Here is an 18,843-nt window from a genome sequence, read left to right on the forward strand (position 1 = left end):
CTTCTCTAGTGTTGCAGGTATGGAGATCACTATTCTTCTCAAATTGTGATGGATTATTTCTGAAGAATTTCTTGATCAAGATCAGTATTGAGATGGTGCTGTTAAAATACTTCACTCCTTGAAGATACCACATATTATTTTTGCAGTTCGCTTTAGTGGAATCAAGGATTTCTTTCTAACTGGTGTGTTATTACAGAAAATTATCCCATAATTATTTACTGGAAATATGCAGCATATTTCAGGAGCCTGAACCGTTTGTTCCCAAGCTCTGTAATATGCTTCTTTCAGTTCATTATTAAATTCATACACTCAGAAATTGGGTGTTCTCTACTTACTGACTCCCGTTCATGTGCTACATCGATTGTCTGAATGACTGTTTGTTGTACAGAACTGAATGTATTGTGTTTTCTCAAAATTTACGGAAAGACAATTTTCAGAAGATTCAAAATTCCATAAAACAAAATTTCACGTGGTGGTAATGAAATTTCAAACACAATTCTGAAGGCTTGTTCTGTACAGTTCATTGTTATCAACTGCGCATCGTGATCAGATAGTCCATTAACTATCGAATACACAGTATTTGTTTCAGCTTGAGAATTGCCTTCAGCAAAGTTATCAGTCAGGGTTATGCTATCCTGCTGCACTCTAACAGGAAAATTACCTCTAAAATCAGGTTGAAGCAACCAAATAATGATTCCAGATCCGTTTTTTATGTCAGTATGGCACGATATATTGCGACTGCTGATGAGTTGGCGCTTTTGGTCTCCACACAAAGACCTATGCAAATGTTTGTCAAATAAGATGTATGTATGTTTATTTCTAAAAGGTTTTATGTGTAACAAGTGTTTTCCATTAGACAGATTGAATTAAACCTTTTTATTAATGGGGAACTGGAGTGGCCTAAATACAGTTCACTAATGGGCTAGTTCTTATCTGCAAGTCTGATTGCATTTTCAAACCGAGGAAGACTAATTTCAGAGCATGTTTTAAATGTGATTAATGCATTTGATAAGGAACTGTTTGCTAGTATTTGGAAGAAATATTTAAGCTTCATCTTCAATTCTGATGGACATCAGTAATCAGCTTCCCCTTCAAGATTATATAAATATGAAGTGTTTCTAGTATCAGTCAGGCAGACTCATTTACAGCACTTCTGAAGAAGCTAAAAGCTCATCCTTTATTTGTTTCGTGAGATAATATAACCTCTTACGAATCGTGGTCTGAATTCTTGCAAAACAGAAACTGTAATTTTTCCCATATACTTCTGACTTCATGTAAGACACCAGTTTCACTATAAATCACTTTCAAATGCTTAAGTAAGCAACGAGATGACAATACCGTTTTATACAGCTGTGGTACGTGTAACAGTCCTGTTGCATCACTTTATTGGTTTTCATGAGTGGCGATCTTCCAATCAAAACAGACAACGAAAGTAGCCTTTTAGGTGACTGCGGTATTTCCGGTTAAAAAGCCAAGACATACAGAGAATTTCATCAGCACTTGCAAGAGGTAAAAAACACCTGAATACTTTAACTGAGACTGTCGTGACGAGGCGTGTTCAAGCAATGTGAGTATACACTGCACAAAAAAAAGAAAAGAAAATGGTAACACTGTACTTAGAAGAAAATACTTTAAATCTAAACTTTTAGGTTTATTACCACTATCATTGCTTAGAGTTTTTGTAGTGCAATGTGTTTCATGCTGAGTTGAGGTCTCTCAGTCTTTCTCAACGAACCGAAATAGAACGAAAATATAAAAATATGTAGGAGAAATACAAGAGCTGTCGAAAGAAACATGTAAAGGTGCAATTGCTTACTATGTGAAGTGTAAACAGGAAGCAAGAGAAAACTTTGTGCTTATCACTCAATCCAAATGCAGAAATCAAACAAATAAAATGAGTTCATTTGCTGACATTTGAGGAACGTGGGAGGGTCGGTGATAGAAAAAATGTAGTTACTTTGATAGATAAAATGTAGTTTCTTTTAGCAAACATATTCGTTGTGAATAACTGGATTGGTGTTAGATTGCGGAATGCCTTCATATTAAATGACCAAATCTGAAGAGACACTGAATGAAGAACTAAAGTAATGTTAAATGAAGAATACAGTAGTTCGCACATATGTTGAATGTAGCATCAACATCGAGTCATTTAAACTCAGTGGCATCTGCTTATATCAAGCAGTATATATTTCAGTACAGTGTCAAATATGCTACTGTCAGACCGTTTTACAAGAAACATACTAAGATAGATATTAAAAGTTGCTAATCATTCTCACTACTTACCACCATCTCGAAAATAGTGCAAGAAATTATGTACACAAGAGGAATAAATAACTAATTTGAAAAATAGCCTTGGCTATTCTCAATATGGATTTCTAAATGCTCTCTGCAAAGGGCATATTATTTTTCATTCCCAAACAAAATTTTGCAAATTTTTAAGTGACAAAATTCTGACAGATGGTATTTTTTGTGCCTTGGCTAGAATAGCTTACAATATTCTTCCAGAGATGCTAAAATATTGCGCTACAAGAACTCTCTGGCAGCTGGATTTCAGTCTATATAACTAGAAAGTTAAAAGTGTCACAGTTAAAAACCTAGGAAGTATACAAAATGTAACAGCATCTTCAGAATGGGATTTTCTCTGTTCTAGTCCTTTTTATATATTAACGACATACTTTCACGTATATAAGAATCAGAAACAGTTCTCATTCCTAAAGGTGCAAGGAGAAATATTTAACCTAATGGAGAAACTTCAAAGTTTGAAAATGTAAAGTTATTAAGAAATTTTATAACTGGTCGTCTGTAGATGAATTTTAACTAATTTTGATATAACACAATACATACAATTATAAGCTATACGCGGTATGATCACACTATTAGAAGTATCGTAGGACAGTATGTCCATATACGAGAAAAAAAGTTCGCAGTTCTTCGGTATGATGCTGGACTGGTGGTGACGTTTTCAGATTTGTCACAACGTCTGAGCACTGCAACTTTTACGGCAGGATCATGGAAATGACAATGTCAACCTTTTTATGTTTTGATCCACTAACGCTTTAAGTCATCATATTCTGAAGAATATCAAGAAAGCGTTTTGGGCATCGAAGTGTGTAATAAGGATGGTATGATGAGAGCAAGTTGTCTCATTGGTCATAGTGACAAGAGTAGATACTTTCGTTGAACAAAGAGATAACAGCGTTACAGAACAGTCTCTTCTTGATGAAGTTTGTGATCAGTCAGTCGTAATTCGAAAACAACAACAACATTCATAAATATAACACAAGAAGCAAAAATGATTTACACTATCATTAAATCAAATTGAAGTGGCATGTGTGTGTGTGTGAGAGAGAGAGAGAGAGAGTGAGAGAGAGAGAGACAGAGAGAGAGAGAGAGAGAGAGGGAGGGAGGGAGTTCGAACAAAATGTTCAGCAAATTGCCATATTTTCGCTTGAAAATATACCACATTTACAAAATTTACGCATTCCGTTTTATAGCTAGAGAATACCATTATTGTCCAAAGAATTTGCACATGTCTAACTAAATAATGTTGACAATATGACATTAAAAACAATAAACTTAAAATGTAGGGCATTGAATCCTACGCTATAACTGTACACTGCAGATGGATTAGTATATTCCGTGTTCATTAACACAAATTTGCTGCAGCCTTTACAAATATATATCTAATGTAACATGTTTCTGAGCGCAGGGTCGGCAACTAGATGTCAATGATGGAAAATATTAAGGAAATCGTATGGATAGGCGATTCAAGGAAAACGCTCAAGGAAACGTGCGAAGGACTGACAAGCATTGACAGTCGTTGCATCGCCTGGCTAGACGTTTTCTGCACCCGTGTAATCCCTGTACGCTTCCTCTTAAGTTTTCCTGACTGTTGTAAGACGCTCTTTCAGTAACCTTAGATGTGGAAGTTGTTAGAACTGACTTCAAGAATTCGGCATGGTGTAGAATGATCTATATCCTCTTTACGAAATGGTGTGCGAGACCCCGACCTCGTTATGTCCCAAGGCAGTCTTAACCTCCTGTTGAACGTGAATCACAAAGGGTCGACAAATGAAATGAAATGGGAGCATGGCAGCGTTGGCCGGGTGGACCCATCCGGGGAAGTTCGGCAGCCAAGTGCAGGTCTTATTTCAGTCGACGCCACGTTGGGGACTTGCGCGCCTGTGATGAGGATGAAATGATGACGAGGACAGCAAAACACCCAGTCCCCGAGCGGAGAAAATCTCCAACCCGGCCGGGAATCGAAACTGGGCGCGCTAGAATGGGAGGTGAGCACTTTACCACCCAGCTAAGAAGGCGGAGAAAGCTTCTACAGAGCTTCTTGAAGATGTGCGAATATCCGCTGCAACAGTCTAATGAATGCCACTCAATCTAGGATGAATTTGAATGGGAGTGCTTCCCGTCCGTTCCTCCCCCTGCCACCGCTAATAATCTGCCCTTATACTTTGGCTCTGAGCACTATGGGACTTAACATCTTAGGTCATCAGTCCTCTAGAACTTAGAGCAACTTAAACCTAACTAACCTAAGGAGATCTCACACATCCATGCCCGAGGCAGGATTCGAACCTGCGACCGCAGCGGTCGTGCGGTTCCAGACTGCAGCGCCCAGAACCGCACGGCCATCGCAGCCGGCGCCCTTATATTAGAGTCTCAAGACATACGTCTAAAAATCTAGAGGCACTTGCCATCCTACATTTACCAAGTAGTGCAGTATGGTTTTATAGTCTTTTTTCAACATAAGGCCGACAGATGTCATCACGCCGTTCCTGATCTGCGCACATTTGAATGTCAAGCAACACAAGAGACAGTTGTAACCTCCCCCTCACTTATCGACCTTAATGACAGTGAAAAATTAAACCGCGTGTACCTAATGGAAATTTGGGAAAAGCAATCGTCACCGAAGTTGATTTGTCAGTAAAGAGGGAGGAAAGGGTTACATCTAAATGAAAGGAAAAATGCAAATGAAACTGGTGGAAATTAATTTTGAAAAGGGGTAAAGTTAATAAAGAGAGTAAATGTTCGTTCGTCTCGTTAACAATTAATTGGCGCTAATTAGATATTTGAGATTTGGGGGAAATTACGGTCGCCAGTCCTAAGGACAATTACTATAGTAATTGAAAAAGAAAGGGTATTACACATATAATTAGCACTAGAAGCGTGGCAACTGAAGGTTGACACGTGTAGTGTTAAAACTGAAAGTTTGTCAGAAGTAATAAATTTCTCTACACTCTGACTTAATTTAGCAAAAGAATTAATAAAACCGGAAAATCGAAAGTTAATTTAGTGACTGAAGTTAATAGTGAGCTTTCTTTCTGAAGCACATCGAAATTCAGTAAAATACGGTTAGTCTTGGACTACCTCAACAATCACTTCAAAAGCTACTTGAACCTACGCAATTTAGAAATAAGAGACTTAACTTTGAACTTGAATTAAATGATTCTGAACAATTAACAATAGTAAAATTTAGTACGTGCCAAGCTGAGCTGCAGTCACAGGTAAGCTAAAATACGGTAACAAAACTCGCACTCTTAATTTGTGCTTGTGTGATCTAAATATTGTAGCCAGCTATGAATACTTTAACTGAACTTTTAAATTAAAGCAGTGAAATCGAATTATATTACTTTAATGCTAGCGTTTGAATTTCAACGACACTCGGGTTCATTTCGGAAAAGGAATGCAATTGGGACAATGAGCAACAAAGGTTCATGCTAAGTTGCTGTAATTTTGTGATGCAACAATTTTGAAAGTTTGAAAAGCTGAGGGCTTCCATACAGTTCTAAAAATTTACGTGCTTCCAGTCTTCCTTGATGGTTGATTGAAGGTTTGAAGCCGTCGATCGAGGAGGTGGCGACAGTCACTCATTGTCGGCCGTCGCTGTTGCAGAAGCTGGATGTTAGCGCGCCTTCTTCTCGACACGGTCACCAGACGAAACGGGCTCTTGATGTGCGCCAGCTAATGCTTCCCGTCCGCAATACAGTGTCAGAAACTATCATCGCAAGTCGAGCGCAATTACAAGCTGCCAAACCCCGAAAGCGCGGCAACTCGCGAGAGCTTCACACAACCCACCTGCTCCACTGCACCACCCCAGCCAGACCCCTCTGCCCGCGCTCCACGCGACAGAGTTAACACTACCAAAGATCCTAAACACTCTGGTTCTCCACACGACCTATCGACGTATTCGTTCGATAGCATAGTTTTCCCTAGGCAAGACCCAGCGTAAAAATACAAATAGTATTTACAAAACAACCAATTATACATCGACATAAATGGATATATATATATATACAAACAGTAAAACAATTACAATATATAAAGAGACAGAAATGTCATATCTTTAGGTAAAAAAACAAGGGAAAAAATGATACAATAGATGGAAATAGAAGGATATGCATTTCCGGCGTTACACAGTGTCACTAACTTTTATAGCTATATGCGAAAGCCACGTGCTAACATGTAACGGGGAAAATACTTTGAAACATGGTGTTCTGGAATTTATCCGCATTATGTTTGAATGTTCAATAGGGTTTGTGGGGAGAGGAGCCAATTATCTTCTCCCAGAAAACAAAGGGCCACAAAGAATAAAGGGAAGCCTCTATAAATAAATATCACCTGTCACACTGCCTTTAGCCCAAAGTAAAATGTATTGATTAATCGTCTAGAGCAAATCTCGAATTAAAACAGGTCGAATTAAAACGTCAAAGAACGCTTACATTTTTCATGTAAAAATGTGAACTCGCGAAACTGCACTGTGACAATCCGTTCGTAAAGGTGAAAAAACCCGAGGCACGTAGAATATCAATTTTGTCGTTTCTATTGTACAGAATCCAGAAACAAAGTGAACAAATAATATGAACGACCATATTATTCCCGCCGTGATTGTGTACAGTGTGTTTCAGGAGGAACATCAAAAATTTTGGATTATTTCGAATGAGATATCGCATGTAACACGTGTGCAAATTTTATTGGTTGCGGAGATTCAGCAGTTAAAATGCAACGCAAACAAACGCTCAGAGCTGTCAAACTCTCTTGTGCTTACTTTCTAGGAGAAATCTAATGGTGCAGATTATGTCGTAGAAACGTGACCATTGTTACCGATTAATGTTTCTGGATATGTTTGGTTTAGCTCATGCGTCACTCGACGGCTAAAATGTACATATATACTCTTGTATCCAAAGCAACCATGCTCATTAAGTTAAAGGATAGACAACGATGCGATAATGCAAAATGCTCTATCACCTGACTGTCTATCATACTACACAGTACGTTAATAGAAAAACCTTTTTTGAAAATGTGTCTCCACAAAGACATGTGGGAATTTGTTGCACCACAGATATGAGTTACGAGTGTTATTGATACCATCACGAATGAAAATAGCTTCATCAGTAAAAAGCATCCACTGGATTCGTCGGTAATCTGTAACTATTGATTTCATATTGTTGGGCATTAGAGTCTTAATAAATTTGACGAAGAACTTTGTCCCACCTGTCTGTATGTTAAATTGCTTTATTGGGCACTACCGGGGTCGGACACGACCCACACTCAACTGCATCTATAGATGTATCCACATCTGTTGCTATAGATATACTTGGGAATGGGCCGTGCCCGTATCCAGTAATGCAGATTATAGTATTCAATATATGTTATAAAATTAACGTATAATGTGCGAACCGCTAAAACTTAGAAATGAGGCCCCTACGTACGATCAAGGGAGTTACGTGGTGTGGTAGCCACGAAGAAGGTTCCCGTTTTTACCTTAAAGGCGTATTTTGAAGACATAAGGACTGAGGGGTTTCACCCTCTACAAATATCTAGAACATTCAGGAACATTCGAGAGTATTAGAGAACTTTCCAGAACATTAGAGAGAATTTGGGAACGTTGCATAACATTCCAGAATATTTCGGACTGATTCACAGCGATCCCGGATGTCCTAGAGAGTGCGGGGATAGTCTGGAGCATTCGAGAAGACTCCAGAATGTTCGTGAATATCCAGGAACATCCCAGATCACCGTGGAACATTCCAGAAAATTCTCGAATGTTGTGGAATGTTCTGGAATATTGTGGACGTTCTGGAATTCGCCACTGGTGAGGCTACCCAGAGGTATATAAAGCAAGAGCCATTGTGATTTAGAATGCGAGTTTCTTATTAGTGACGAAGAGCGGAACCGAAATGTAGTGCAGCGAGTGAATAAAATTAATAAAGTGTGAGTAGTCGAAGCGATACAGTGACTGAATATAAACAGAAAATAAAGTGTGAAAAATGTCTAAAGCGTACTTAGCGTATTTGTCAACAAAAAGTTGATTTGATTTATATTTTAGACAATGCCCAAACGTAAATGAGGTGGAGGTCTTGCTAGTTCTGAAGCAAAACGGAGAAAATAAAAAATATCAGTCAAAAAACTAAACAGACGAAGAGCGCGAAGCACATTCAAGTTCCCAACGAACGAGAACGAGCACCATGTGGAGCAGAAAATCCGAAGAATAACGAAATGAACGGACTAAAGTACCAAGAATTGTGACGCAATCTACGGACGAGAAGAAGTAAACAGTACAATCTAACAAATGAAGCATTCCACTGCGTCGCGATGAAAGAATATAACAAACACAAACACATCGTAATCAGAAAAAATGGATAACGTATGCCAATTTCGCAAAGCGAATAATTCAGTACAGGAACCCCATGATTCTGTTGCATGAATGGAGAAATTCGATTACCGCCACTGGAACCGCCTCCAACTATAAGTAGCTTACTCTCTAGTAGGAAAGTAGAAAAATTTATGCATGAATACCCCGGATAAGAAAATGAAAAACTTTGTCCATAAACATTGTTAATAGTTAATTGAATTTGTTATTAATAAAAATTATTTGCTTGTTCTCCTCTAACAAGTATTGTAAATAGTTAGAATATGTTTTCAATAAAATCTTTTTGCCTGTTATACTTTAAAGTTCATCCTTTTATTCCAGCTACCACTCAATCTCATATCAACTACCTGAGAGAAGCCGAGTACCCCAGGTAGTTTAATATACTAGCGGGTGGAACAATGTCCTTCTTCAGATGTGTAATTATCCAACGGTACTGTACACACCCTTATATGGCAAGAGGTGATAACACGTAATGAAGCCTGGAACATTATCATCGTTTTGGTGGTCTCAGAGTTAAGGTGTGGAGAGAAATAATGTTGCATGTTGCATTTTCGTACTGACCTCCATCCCGTAGAATACGGTACGTGCAGCGGTCAACGTTATTTCGGCATTGCACTTCTTTTCCGTGAGGATTTCATTGGTTCGTTCAACCCAGACATCATTTCTGTGGATGTTAATGCGAGACCGCATAGTTGAGTGCTGATGGAGTTGCAATTGGAACGAATCTACTGATCTGCCTTTTCCCGCAAATTAAATCCCATCGATCATGTAAGGAATGCATTGAGAAGACGTACTGCAAAATGGTCACGTGCACCAACGACCATCCACCAGTTTCCAGAATGATATTTTCACTCTGCAGAGGAGTGTGCGCTGTTATGAAACCGTCCTGGCAGATTAAAACTGTGTGCCGGACCAAGACTCGAACTCGGGCCCTTTGCCTTTTGCGGGCAAGTGCTCTACCATCTGAGCTATCCAAGCACGACTCACGCCCCGTCCTCACAGCTTTACTTGGTAAAGCACTTACCCGCGATAAGCAAAGGTCCGGAGTTCGAGTCTCGTTCTGGCACACAGTTTTAACCTGCCAGGAAAGTTTCACCCACCAGTTGTCAACCACATTGCTTGAGGAATGGTACGTCCTACGACAATAATCCCTTGCCAGCCTTGTGACCAGAGATGGACCACGTTGCAGAGCTTTTATTGCCATTCGCGGTGATATACTTTTGCCGGCCGTTGTGGCGCAGCGGTTCTAGGCGCCTTAGTACGAACCGCGCGCCTGCTATGGTTGCAGGTTCGAATCCTGCCTCGGGAATGGATGTGTGTAATGTCCTTAGGTTAGTTAGGTTTAAGTAGTTTCTAAGTCTAGGGGACTAATGACCTCAGATATTAAGTCCCATAGTACTTAGAGCCATTTTGAACCATACACATCCTATTACGAAACAAATTCTGCCTTTCGTGATGTCAGGTGGCCATCACAAATCGTGGTGTCTTTGAATGAAAGTTTCATCTCTGTGCGTTTCGTGGAGTAGTTTTTTAATTTACCTTCTACACTGCATTGTAGCAGTTCTTTCTAGGTATGGTCGAAGTTTCGCCGAGCAGTGTTGCTTGGTTGTGACACATCATGCTAAAGTTTCTTTCATTCATAAATTTTGCACGCCATTGTATTTATTTATAGCACTAACTGCCGATTTTGTGTTTAATTTTGAAATGACTACGTGTCATATGGTATCCAGTAAAACGGTGGAACGTGGTAAGAACCAAATTAATGAAATTATCTTTGAATTTTCTCACACGGATGGCGCATAGTGTTGCACACTTTTATTCATTGAGCATTGAAGCCGTTTCATCGACAATGGGGAAGTGAAAACGCAACCATCTTTCGAAAACTCTTCGTCGAAGGCTCTACGTCCAAATTCCAATCTTCTCTCTCTGCCCTGTCTGTGTCTAATGGGGGTGCAAAAGAAATACCTATCATTTCACATTTCTACCGAACAATGTTACCTCATTCGTTACCTATATGTTCTAGCCTTTTTCTGCGATCGTTGGTTGACTAATGTGCACCTGATTGCTTGAGAGACAGAATGTCACGAGTTATTGTACAACGGAAGTCACTTGCCGATCGATCTGACAGAAAAGTAAAACAGGATTATTGTTAATAAAGTAATATTACAGGCTCTAAGCCAACCTGTTTTTCCGTCACAAAAGATTCCTCTGATGGGATTGTCTGTTTTGAAGAGTATGTGGCGAACGGGCTTAAGTGCTATAGGAAAATGTGGCCTGTGGTGTCTGACAGCAAGTTCCTAGTTACTGTGAAAATAATTTCGATAGTTATTTAATACTTGTATATCGAAAGTTGGGTCCCAATTATCGACCAGCGTTGAAGTGAGTAAGTGCAATGGTCTTTATAAGAGCAAAACTCGTTCATTCCTATGAATTCCTGATACAACTGATCGTTGACATCGGCCACGGTGCTCAACGATAATGCCATCTCAGTGTGAGCAAGGAGCTAGGGGTCTGCACCCGGTTATACACTCCTCTGTAAAACTAAAGGTCGACATAGCTACAGTAACATAAGATATTAACCACATGATGAAAATGAACGAAAATACTGGGGCGTGTAGCCAAAGGTCTCCCAGTCGTGCACAGAATGTTAGACGTAACTTGACGTCAGCCTGCCCATAGCGGGAAAAGGGGCAGCACGAGGCAGTTGAAGGAACGAGAAAAAGAGACAGTGTGTGTCAGTAAGCGTACAGTTACGATTCATTGGGATGGTGTTCTTCGTTACAACATTTGGAATATTTCACACGAGGAAAAATGATAGGAAAACTGGAAGATAGACAAACTGTGACAGGTGTAGCTCAGGAGTTTGGTATTGCATTGTCTTACGTGGAAGTGGTTCGTTCCGAGCTCCCGACACTGCTTACCGAAGGAGAGGAGATGACCGACAGGGTTAACCACAGCAGCAGGTGACCGCTACGTAGTGCAAAAGGCAAGAAGAGACACGCGACAGGCAGCGGGTGCAATTGCAACCACATTTAACAAGTCTGTGTGACACCCAATCTCACCCTCTGGGAGGACGGGGAGGGGGAGGACACTGCGGCTGCATAGGAGTGTTCTATTTACCCGTTGATGAGTACGTTGTGTTACGTTGACATCATAACACGATGGTATGTATCCAGAGAAGGGGCGACAACGCATAATCCACCCAGTAGCATTGTAGGACAGCATCGGTTTGGTGGTACAAGCCTTAGAAGGCATAATGTGGCACGGGCGTACTGACCGCCAAATCTGTATTCGCCGAATACCCTCTAGTTCAAAGAGTTCCTACAACGGAGATGCTCGAGGCGATCGCTCACCGCTGTTAACAAAACTTCCACAGAATTTAAGTCGGGGCGGAATGCACCGCTGAAGAAAGAATACAGTGTCAGGACAACGTTGACCAGTGAGAGTACCGTGTTAAACAGTTTGCCTTCGATCTTGATGGTCGGAAGGTTTGTGATCACTGTGGCCCATAATTTTTCATTCGGTGTTCACGGTGGAAGTTAAAGGTTTGTTCTGAACATTTATTGATGGTCGGCGATGTCCGTTTTGTAAAGTGTAGTACATACATCCAATAGGAGGTTGATTTCTGCTCCTCCGCGAAATTCGCCTTTCTGTCGCTGTCCTGATGCACATGGTATGCCATTAGCAGCTACTATTTTTCCTATCATAGCTGCTAACACAACACTTTCAAATAAGCCTTACTAAAAATTGAACTACCGACCCCAGGCTCAAGATGTCCCCTGTCTATTCAACTGGAAACACCAATCTTTGGAGCGAAAGAATGGACCTTTCCACGCCGGATGGGTAACGTCTCAGTGGTGGTGTCGGAACAGAACTGGCAGCACGACGCCTTTCGCTCAGGGCTAAGCAATGCACCGGATCAGCTGACAAAAGCATGAAATTAACTGTAATGCTCTCTTTCCTAGCGAGGTTCATTGACTGCCTCTTCCTGACTAAGAGAACCCAGAAACCAAAACAGGAAAACACCTCCCACTGAGAAAAACGCAAAGCTGCACTCCTAGCAAATATGCCCAGTACACTATAAACAAAATTATCCATGAATATGAACCAATAGCGTGCACCGATATGCGACATTAATGTCACAATGTCGTATGGAAAAGCGTTAAAAGGATGTTCCTTCAGAGCAACGAATAGCTAAAATCTGTCACTCAAGCAGCTCCACGAAGGTGATACACAGCACATAAACTAACAGTACTCTACTTAGCGACTACACTTTAGCCTCACTAAAGATACACGAGATAACGTGAAACGCCTTTTTCGACTTTGGAGTTTCTGAGAGTAGTTTGTTAGTTATGTTATTTGTCATTTTAGACTTAGTTTCTTGAAATCCAGTCATATGGAATACTAAAAACTTTACATTTTACGAGACAGTCATCAGTTTGCATTTAAGCTTTATGGAGAACAAATGATGGGGCATTATAAGCTGAACGTTGATGATGATCATCATCATCATTTAAGACTGATTATGCCTTTCAGCGTTTAGTCTGGAGCATAGCCCCCCTTATAAAATTCCTCCATGATCCCCTCTTCAGTGCCAACATTGGTGCCTCTTCTGATGTTAAACCTATTACTTCAAAATCATTCTTAACCGAGTCCAGGTACCTTCTCCTTGGTCTGCCTCGACTCCTTCTACCCTCTACTGCTGAACCCATGAGTCTCTTGGGTAACCTTGCTTCTCCCATGCGTGTAACATGACCCCACCATCTAGCCTGTTCGCCCTGACTGCTACATCTATAGAGTTCATTCCCAGTTTGTCTTTGATTTCCTCATTGTGAACACCCTCCTGCCATTGTTCCCATCCACTAGTGCCTGCAAGAATCCTAGCTACTTTCATATCCGTAACCTCAACCTTGCTGATAAGGTAACCTGAATCCACCCAGCTTTCGCTCCCATACAACAAAGTTGGTCGGAAGATTGAACGGTGCACAGATAACTTAGTCTTGGTACTCACTTCCTTCTTGCAGAAGAGAGTAGATCGTAGCTGAGCGCTCACTGCATTAGCTTTGCTACACCTCACTTCCAGTACTTTCACTATGTTGCCATCCTGTGAGAAGATGCATCCTAAGTACTTGAAACCGTCCCCTGTTCTAACTTTGTTCCTCCTATTTGGCACTCAATCCGTTTATATTTCTTTCCCACTGACATTACTTTCGTTTTGCAGATGCTAATCTTCATACCATAGTTCTTACATTTCTGATCTAGCTCTGAAATATTACTTTGCAAACTTTCAATCGAATCTGCCATCACAACTAAGTCATCCGCATATGCAAGACTGCTTATTTTGTGTTCACATATCTTAATCTCACCCAGCCAGTCTATTGTTTTCAACATATGATCCATAGATAATATGAACAACAGTGGAGACAGTTGCAGCCTTGTCTTACCCCTGAAACTACTCTGAACCATGAACTCAATTTACCGTCAACTCAAATTGCTGTCTGACTATCCATGTAAAGACCTTTAATTGCTTGCAAAAGTTTGCCTCCTATTCCATAATCTCGTACAACAGACAATAACTTCTTCCTAGGAACCCGGTCATATGCCTTTTTAGATCTATAAAGCATAGATACAATTCCCTGTTCCACTCATAACACTTCTCCATTATTTGCCGTAAGCTAAAGATCTGGTCATGACAACATCTAAGAGGCCTAAACCCACACTGATTTTCAGCCAATTGGTCTTCAACTAATACTCGCACTTTCCTTTCAACAATACCTGAGAAGATTTTACCCACAACGCTGATTAAAGAGATACCTCTGTAGTTGTTACAATCTTTTCTGTTTCCATGTTTAAAGGTTGGTGTGATTTCTGCTTTTGTCCAGTCTGATGGAATCTGTCCCGACTCACAGGCCATTTCAGTTATCCTGTGTAGCCATTTAAGACCTGACATTCCACTGTATTTGATGAGTTCCGACTTAATTTCATCCACCCCAGCTGCTTTATTGCACTGCAATCTATTGACCATATTCTCCACTTCCTCAAATCTGATCCTATTTCCATCATCATTCCTATCCCATTCTACCTCTAAATCTGAAAGATTACTGATCGTATTTTCACCTAAATTGAGCAACTCTTCAAAATATTCCCTCCATCTCCCCAAGGCATCCACAGGATTCACCAGCAGTTTTCCTGACCTGTCCAAAATACTTGTCATTTCCTTCTTACCTTCCTTTCGAAGATTGCTAATGACAATACAGAATGGTTTTGCAGCAGCTTGACCCATAGTCTCCAATCTGTTTCCAAAGTCTTTCCTAGATTTTCCTTTTACAGGCTGCCGTGACTCTGTCATTCCACCAAGCTGTTTGCTTCATACTACTCTTACACACTACTGTTCCAAGACATTCTTTAGCCACTTCGATTACTGTGTCCCTGTACCTTGTCCATTCCTTTTCCAATGACTGTAATTGACTACATTCAAGTAACTGGTACCTTTCTGAGATCGCTGTTATTTACTTGTGCCTGATTTCCTTATCCTGAACTTTCTCCACTCCTATCCTCCTACATATGGACCTGACCTCCTGCACTTTCGGCCTCACAATCCCAATTTCACTGCAGATTAAATAATGATCAGTGTCATCAAAGAATCCCCTGAATACACGTGTGTCCCTCACAGCCTTCCTGAATTCCTGATCTGTTATTATATAGTCAATGACGGATCTGGTTCCGTTGCCTTCCCAAGTATACCGGTGAATGTTTTTATGTTTAAAAAAGGAGTTTGTGATTACTAAGCCCATACTGGCACAGAAATCCAAAAGTTGTTTCCCGTTCCTGTTGGCCTCCATATCCTCTACAAATTTACCCATAACCTTTTCATACCCTTCTGTTCGATTTTCAATCCTGGCGTTAAAATCACCCTTGAGCAGAACACTGTCCTTGTCGTTTACTCTAACAACTACATCACTGAGTGCCTCATAAAAACTATCCATCTTATCTTGATCTGCCCCTTCACAATGCGAATATACTGACACAATCCTAATTTTCTTGCTAGAACCTGTCAAATTGAATTGAATTTAATTGAATTGAATAAAAATGTAGCACAACGTCAATCATGTAAAATAAATAGAAGAAAGGGAAAAAGGGTAGAAGAATCAAAGAAAAAGTACTATTACAGAGTTAAACTTGTAAATAATTACTTGTAAATAATTACCAAATTATGGAATACTGAAGTTAAGGTTATACATAAATACAGTGAGAGGTGTAGTGTGACCCATTATAATTTCAAGCTACTAAAGGTTTAGTTCGTATGTGAAGTGCAGAAGCGTGTGGCATATGATGCGAGGAAACAGGTAGTTACATAATGTGTCTTAATAATTTGATAGAAACTCTGCAGAACGATACATTTTGGCAAGAAAAGTGTGACAATATGGACTCTGGCGGCAGTAAGATCATTGAGCCTAATTTTCCAATGTTACAAATCTGCGCCATTTATAAAAATTAATAATTGCGAAACGGAGGTAAGCAGACCTTTTCATATTTATATAATAATTTATTGCACCACGTAATTTTCTCATAATCGGTTCTGTCAATTTGTCATGATATGGAACAGTTCTAGTTATGCACTTTGAACATCAAGAAATCGTGTAACTAGTGTCATTTAACAAACTAGAAGAGAGACAGATAGAGAGAGAGAGAGAGAGAGAGAGAGAGGGAGAGAGAGAGAGTGAGCGAGGGGGAGGGGGGTGGGGGACACAACGACGCTAAACGTAGGAATTATCCGAAAGGGACATAAATCGGTAATGAGATATACAGTTTTATACAAACAAATTGTTACAATTTCAGAAAGAAATAAAGTTTGTTGCGACATCCGTGGTGTGGTGCTGCGGATGATCGTCTAAAGAACATCTTACCGGAACCTAGTGACGAGGTTAACGGGAGGTTGTCAAGCTGAAGTACTTGGGAAAGGTATTGGTATTTTCGCTCCACGACCACACCTCGGTTCAGTCTGCCCAGAATAGTAACATGATGCTTCTGTAAATTATCAAATTTTGCCTGACCTCCCACATTTTCCTGACGTAGCCTCCAGTGGATTCTCCCTCTTTCATCGGATCAAGCAACAATTGTGTGGTATGCATTTCCAGAATCCAGAATGATGATGAGGTGTTGTTCCAGATAGATCGCTGCTTCAGCAACCAGAGGCAAATCTCCTACAATGAAGATTACTATTACATCATTCCTTGTCGGGAAACATATGAGGTAGAGAAGGATAAATACGTAGAGGCCTAATACCACAACCAGCTTTCAAGGTTACAGCTTCATTTTTTTCGAGCTGATAATTAAAGTATTATTACGGCCCGTCGTGAACAGGGTCGTAACTCATATCCAAGTGCACACACGTTCACTCAGTCAGGAATCTCTTTTCCAATAATCTTTTCGCAACAGAACGTTGAAGATTGTACTGCCATCCTTCCTTCTACCATTGACCTGGATGGTGAGGACACTATAGACATAATAATACATTTTTTTATATTTGGGTTACACAGAACTGACCTACGTAACAGCTTGAATCTAATGTAATTCGCAGCCAGAAAGTAATTTCTCCGTAATAATAGCCATCATCTATTTTTTAACTTTGTGCAACTGTTTACCCATAAACACCGTGCTGTGTAAAGTGAGCGAGTGAGACAATGTGTCCAAGAAAACACGTACCGCTGCTGCCAAAGCCACGCCTTTTGCGCAACCTATTTGTGATAGCGCTGTTTTCCGCAATCACGTCAAAATTAATAAGCTTTGAAGTGTTTGTTGTATTCGAATATTAATGACAACTAAATCTTCAGTTAGAGAACGTGTAAGTCTTATCTGTCGGTATCTCTGCTTCTATTTTGCTCTATCAGGATTCGTGACGCACAAAACGGGTATTTAAGCTCGCCAAAAACGAGGGAGGGTCATCTAGACGGACCGCAGAGAACGACCATCATGAGGGGTAAGTTCTCGGAGCTCGCTTCCTGCAAGCCGCATACGACTGAACTTTTAACCCAACTTTCATTGCACTAAATTTTGTAACGTACTAAGACTTTACTGGTGCGGGGCTCCAACGGTTCTCGGTAATTGACTGACGTAAGACAATATGCCTCAGAATTCCATCGAAGCTTCCGTTTACCACAAATTTGATACCTGATATCTTGAGAAAGGCTATACTAGAATTGCCTCAAGATAAGCGGAACTTTTCATGACTAATGTCCTCCTAACTTATGTATTACGGAACAAAGTAAGAATTTGTTATATCGACGTTAGTGATTAAAAGGCCAAGGAAGGCAGTAGGTTATTCCTGCGGCTTATGAGCTAGGACAACAAAATACTTGAGCAATACAGTAAATTTATGACATTCATTTCGATGTCGACGCAAGTACTGCTTTCTATACCAAGTTGAAACTTCGAACTCTGTTTTACTTAAAGATTATGGAAATTAAATATTGTTTTTGTAATACGTGGTATAGAGTCAGTTAAGGGACCATGCAGTCTGTAATAGTGGGCTGTGAATTTTTATGGCTTGTTCGGAATATAAAAAAGTAGTTAGACAACCGATGTCATTTGCTTAATTACCATGTTACAATCACAGTCCCTAATGTAATCGGTAGCCTAGAATGCAGTGTGAGAAATAATCTGTGGGAGTGCATTGAAAACAACAGATTTACAAGGTGGTTAAAAATGTTCTCAATGGTCTACAAGCAACCACCGCAAGAGAGCAGCTGTAATGTTTGCATTTTTTTGGAACTCATTTAGTTTTACACTCATGCGGCTAAATATAAGGATTCAGCAATGACATCATTTTTGACCGATTTTTAAAGTATTATTAATGAGCAGGTCACTGCTTTAATTCACTTTGACTTTGATCTGAGTGCAGGGTTCGTTTGTGAAACAAATAACGACTGATGATGAGACACATACACAAGCAGGGCTCTCCCTTCCCGGGGCTATGTTAGCCATTGTTCTAAAGATAAAGTATTTCATTGAATTGCATTCCGTTAGCTGTACACCATGACTGTGTGATAAACATTGATAACAACTTTAAATCTATTCTGTACACTTCATTATAATTTTTTTTTTCATTTATAAGCAATTATCAATGGGCATTACACCTACATCGTTCTCAACGTATTGAGATCACTCATTGTAATTTCAGT

At 40.0% G+C, this 18,843-nt stretch overlaps 2 protein-coding genes and 1 long non-coding RNA gene across 9 annotated transcripts in view; 2 read left to right on the forward strand and 1 right to left on the reverse strand.

Moving 5' to 3' along the window:
• The window catches only part of LOC126190900 (probable chitinase 10), a 120,652-nt gene that overhangs the window by 97,851 nt on the left and 3,958 nt on the right, over nucleotides 1–18,843 (forward strand). The window lies entirely within an intron of this gene.
• LOC126190903 (uncharacterized) overlaps nucleotides 1–18,843 on the reverse strand; it is a 554,406-nt gene that overhangs the window by 93,422 nt on the left and 442,141 nt on the right. The window lies entirely within an intron of this gene.
• Nucleotides 17,622–18,843, forward strand: part of LOC126190901 (probable chitinase 10) — a 362,914-nt gene continuing 361,692 nt past the window's right edge. For all 5 annotated transcript variants that reach the window (XM_049931528.1, XM_049931529.1, XM_049931526.1 and 2 more), the window contains exon 1: nucleotides 17,622–17,642. In XM_049931528.1, the coding sequence (XP_049787485.1) occupies nucleotides 17,636–17,642 (7 nt within the window). In that variant the 5' untranslated portion in view covers nucleotides 17,622–17,635. The remainder of the gene's footprint in view (nucleotides 17,643–18,843) is intronic.

This window comes from Schistocerca cancellata, chromosome 6 (genome assembly GCF_023864275.1).
Source record: "Schistocerca cancellata isolate TAMUIC-IGC-003103 chromosome 6, iqSchCanc2.1, whole genome shotgun sequence".
Lineage (NCBI taxonomy): Eukaryota > Metazoa > Arthropoda > Insecta > Orthoptera > Acrididae > Schistocerca > Schistocerca cancellata.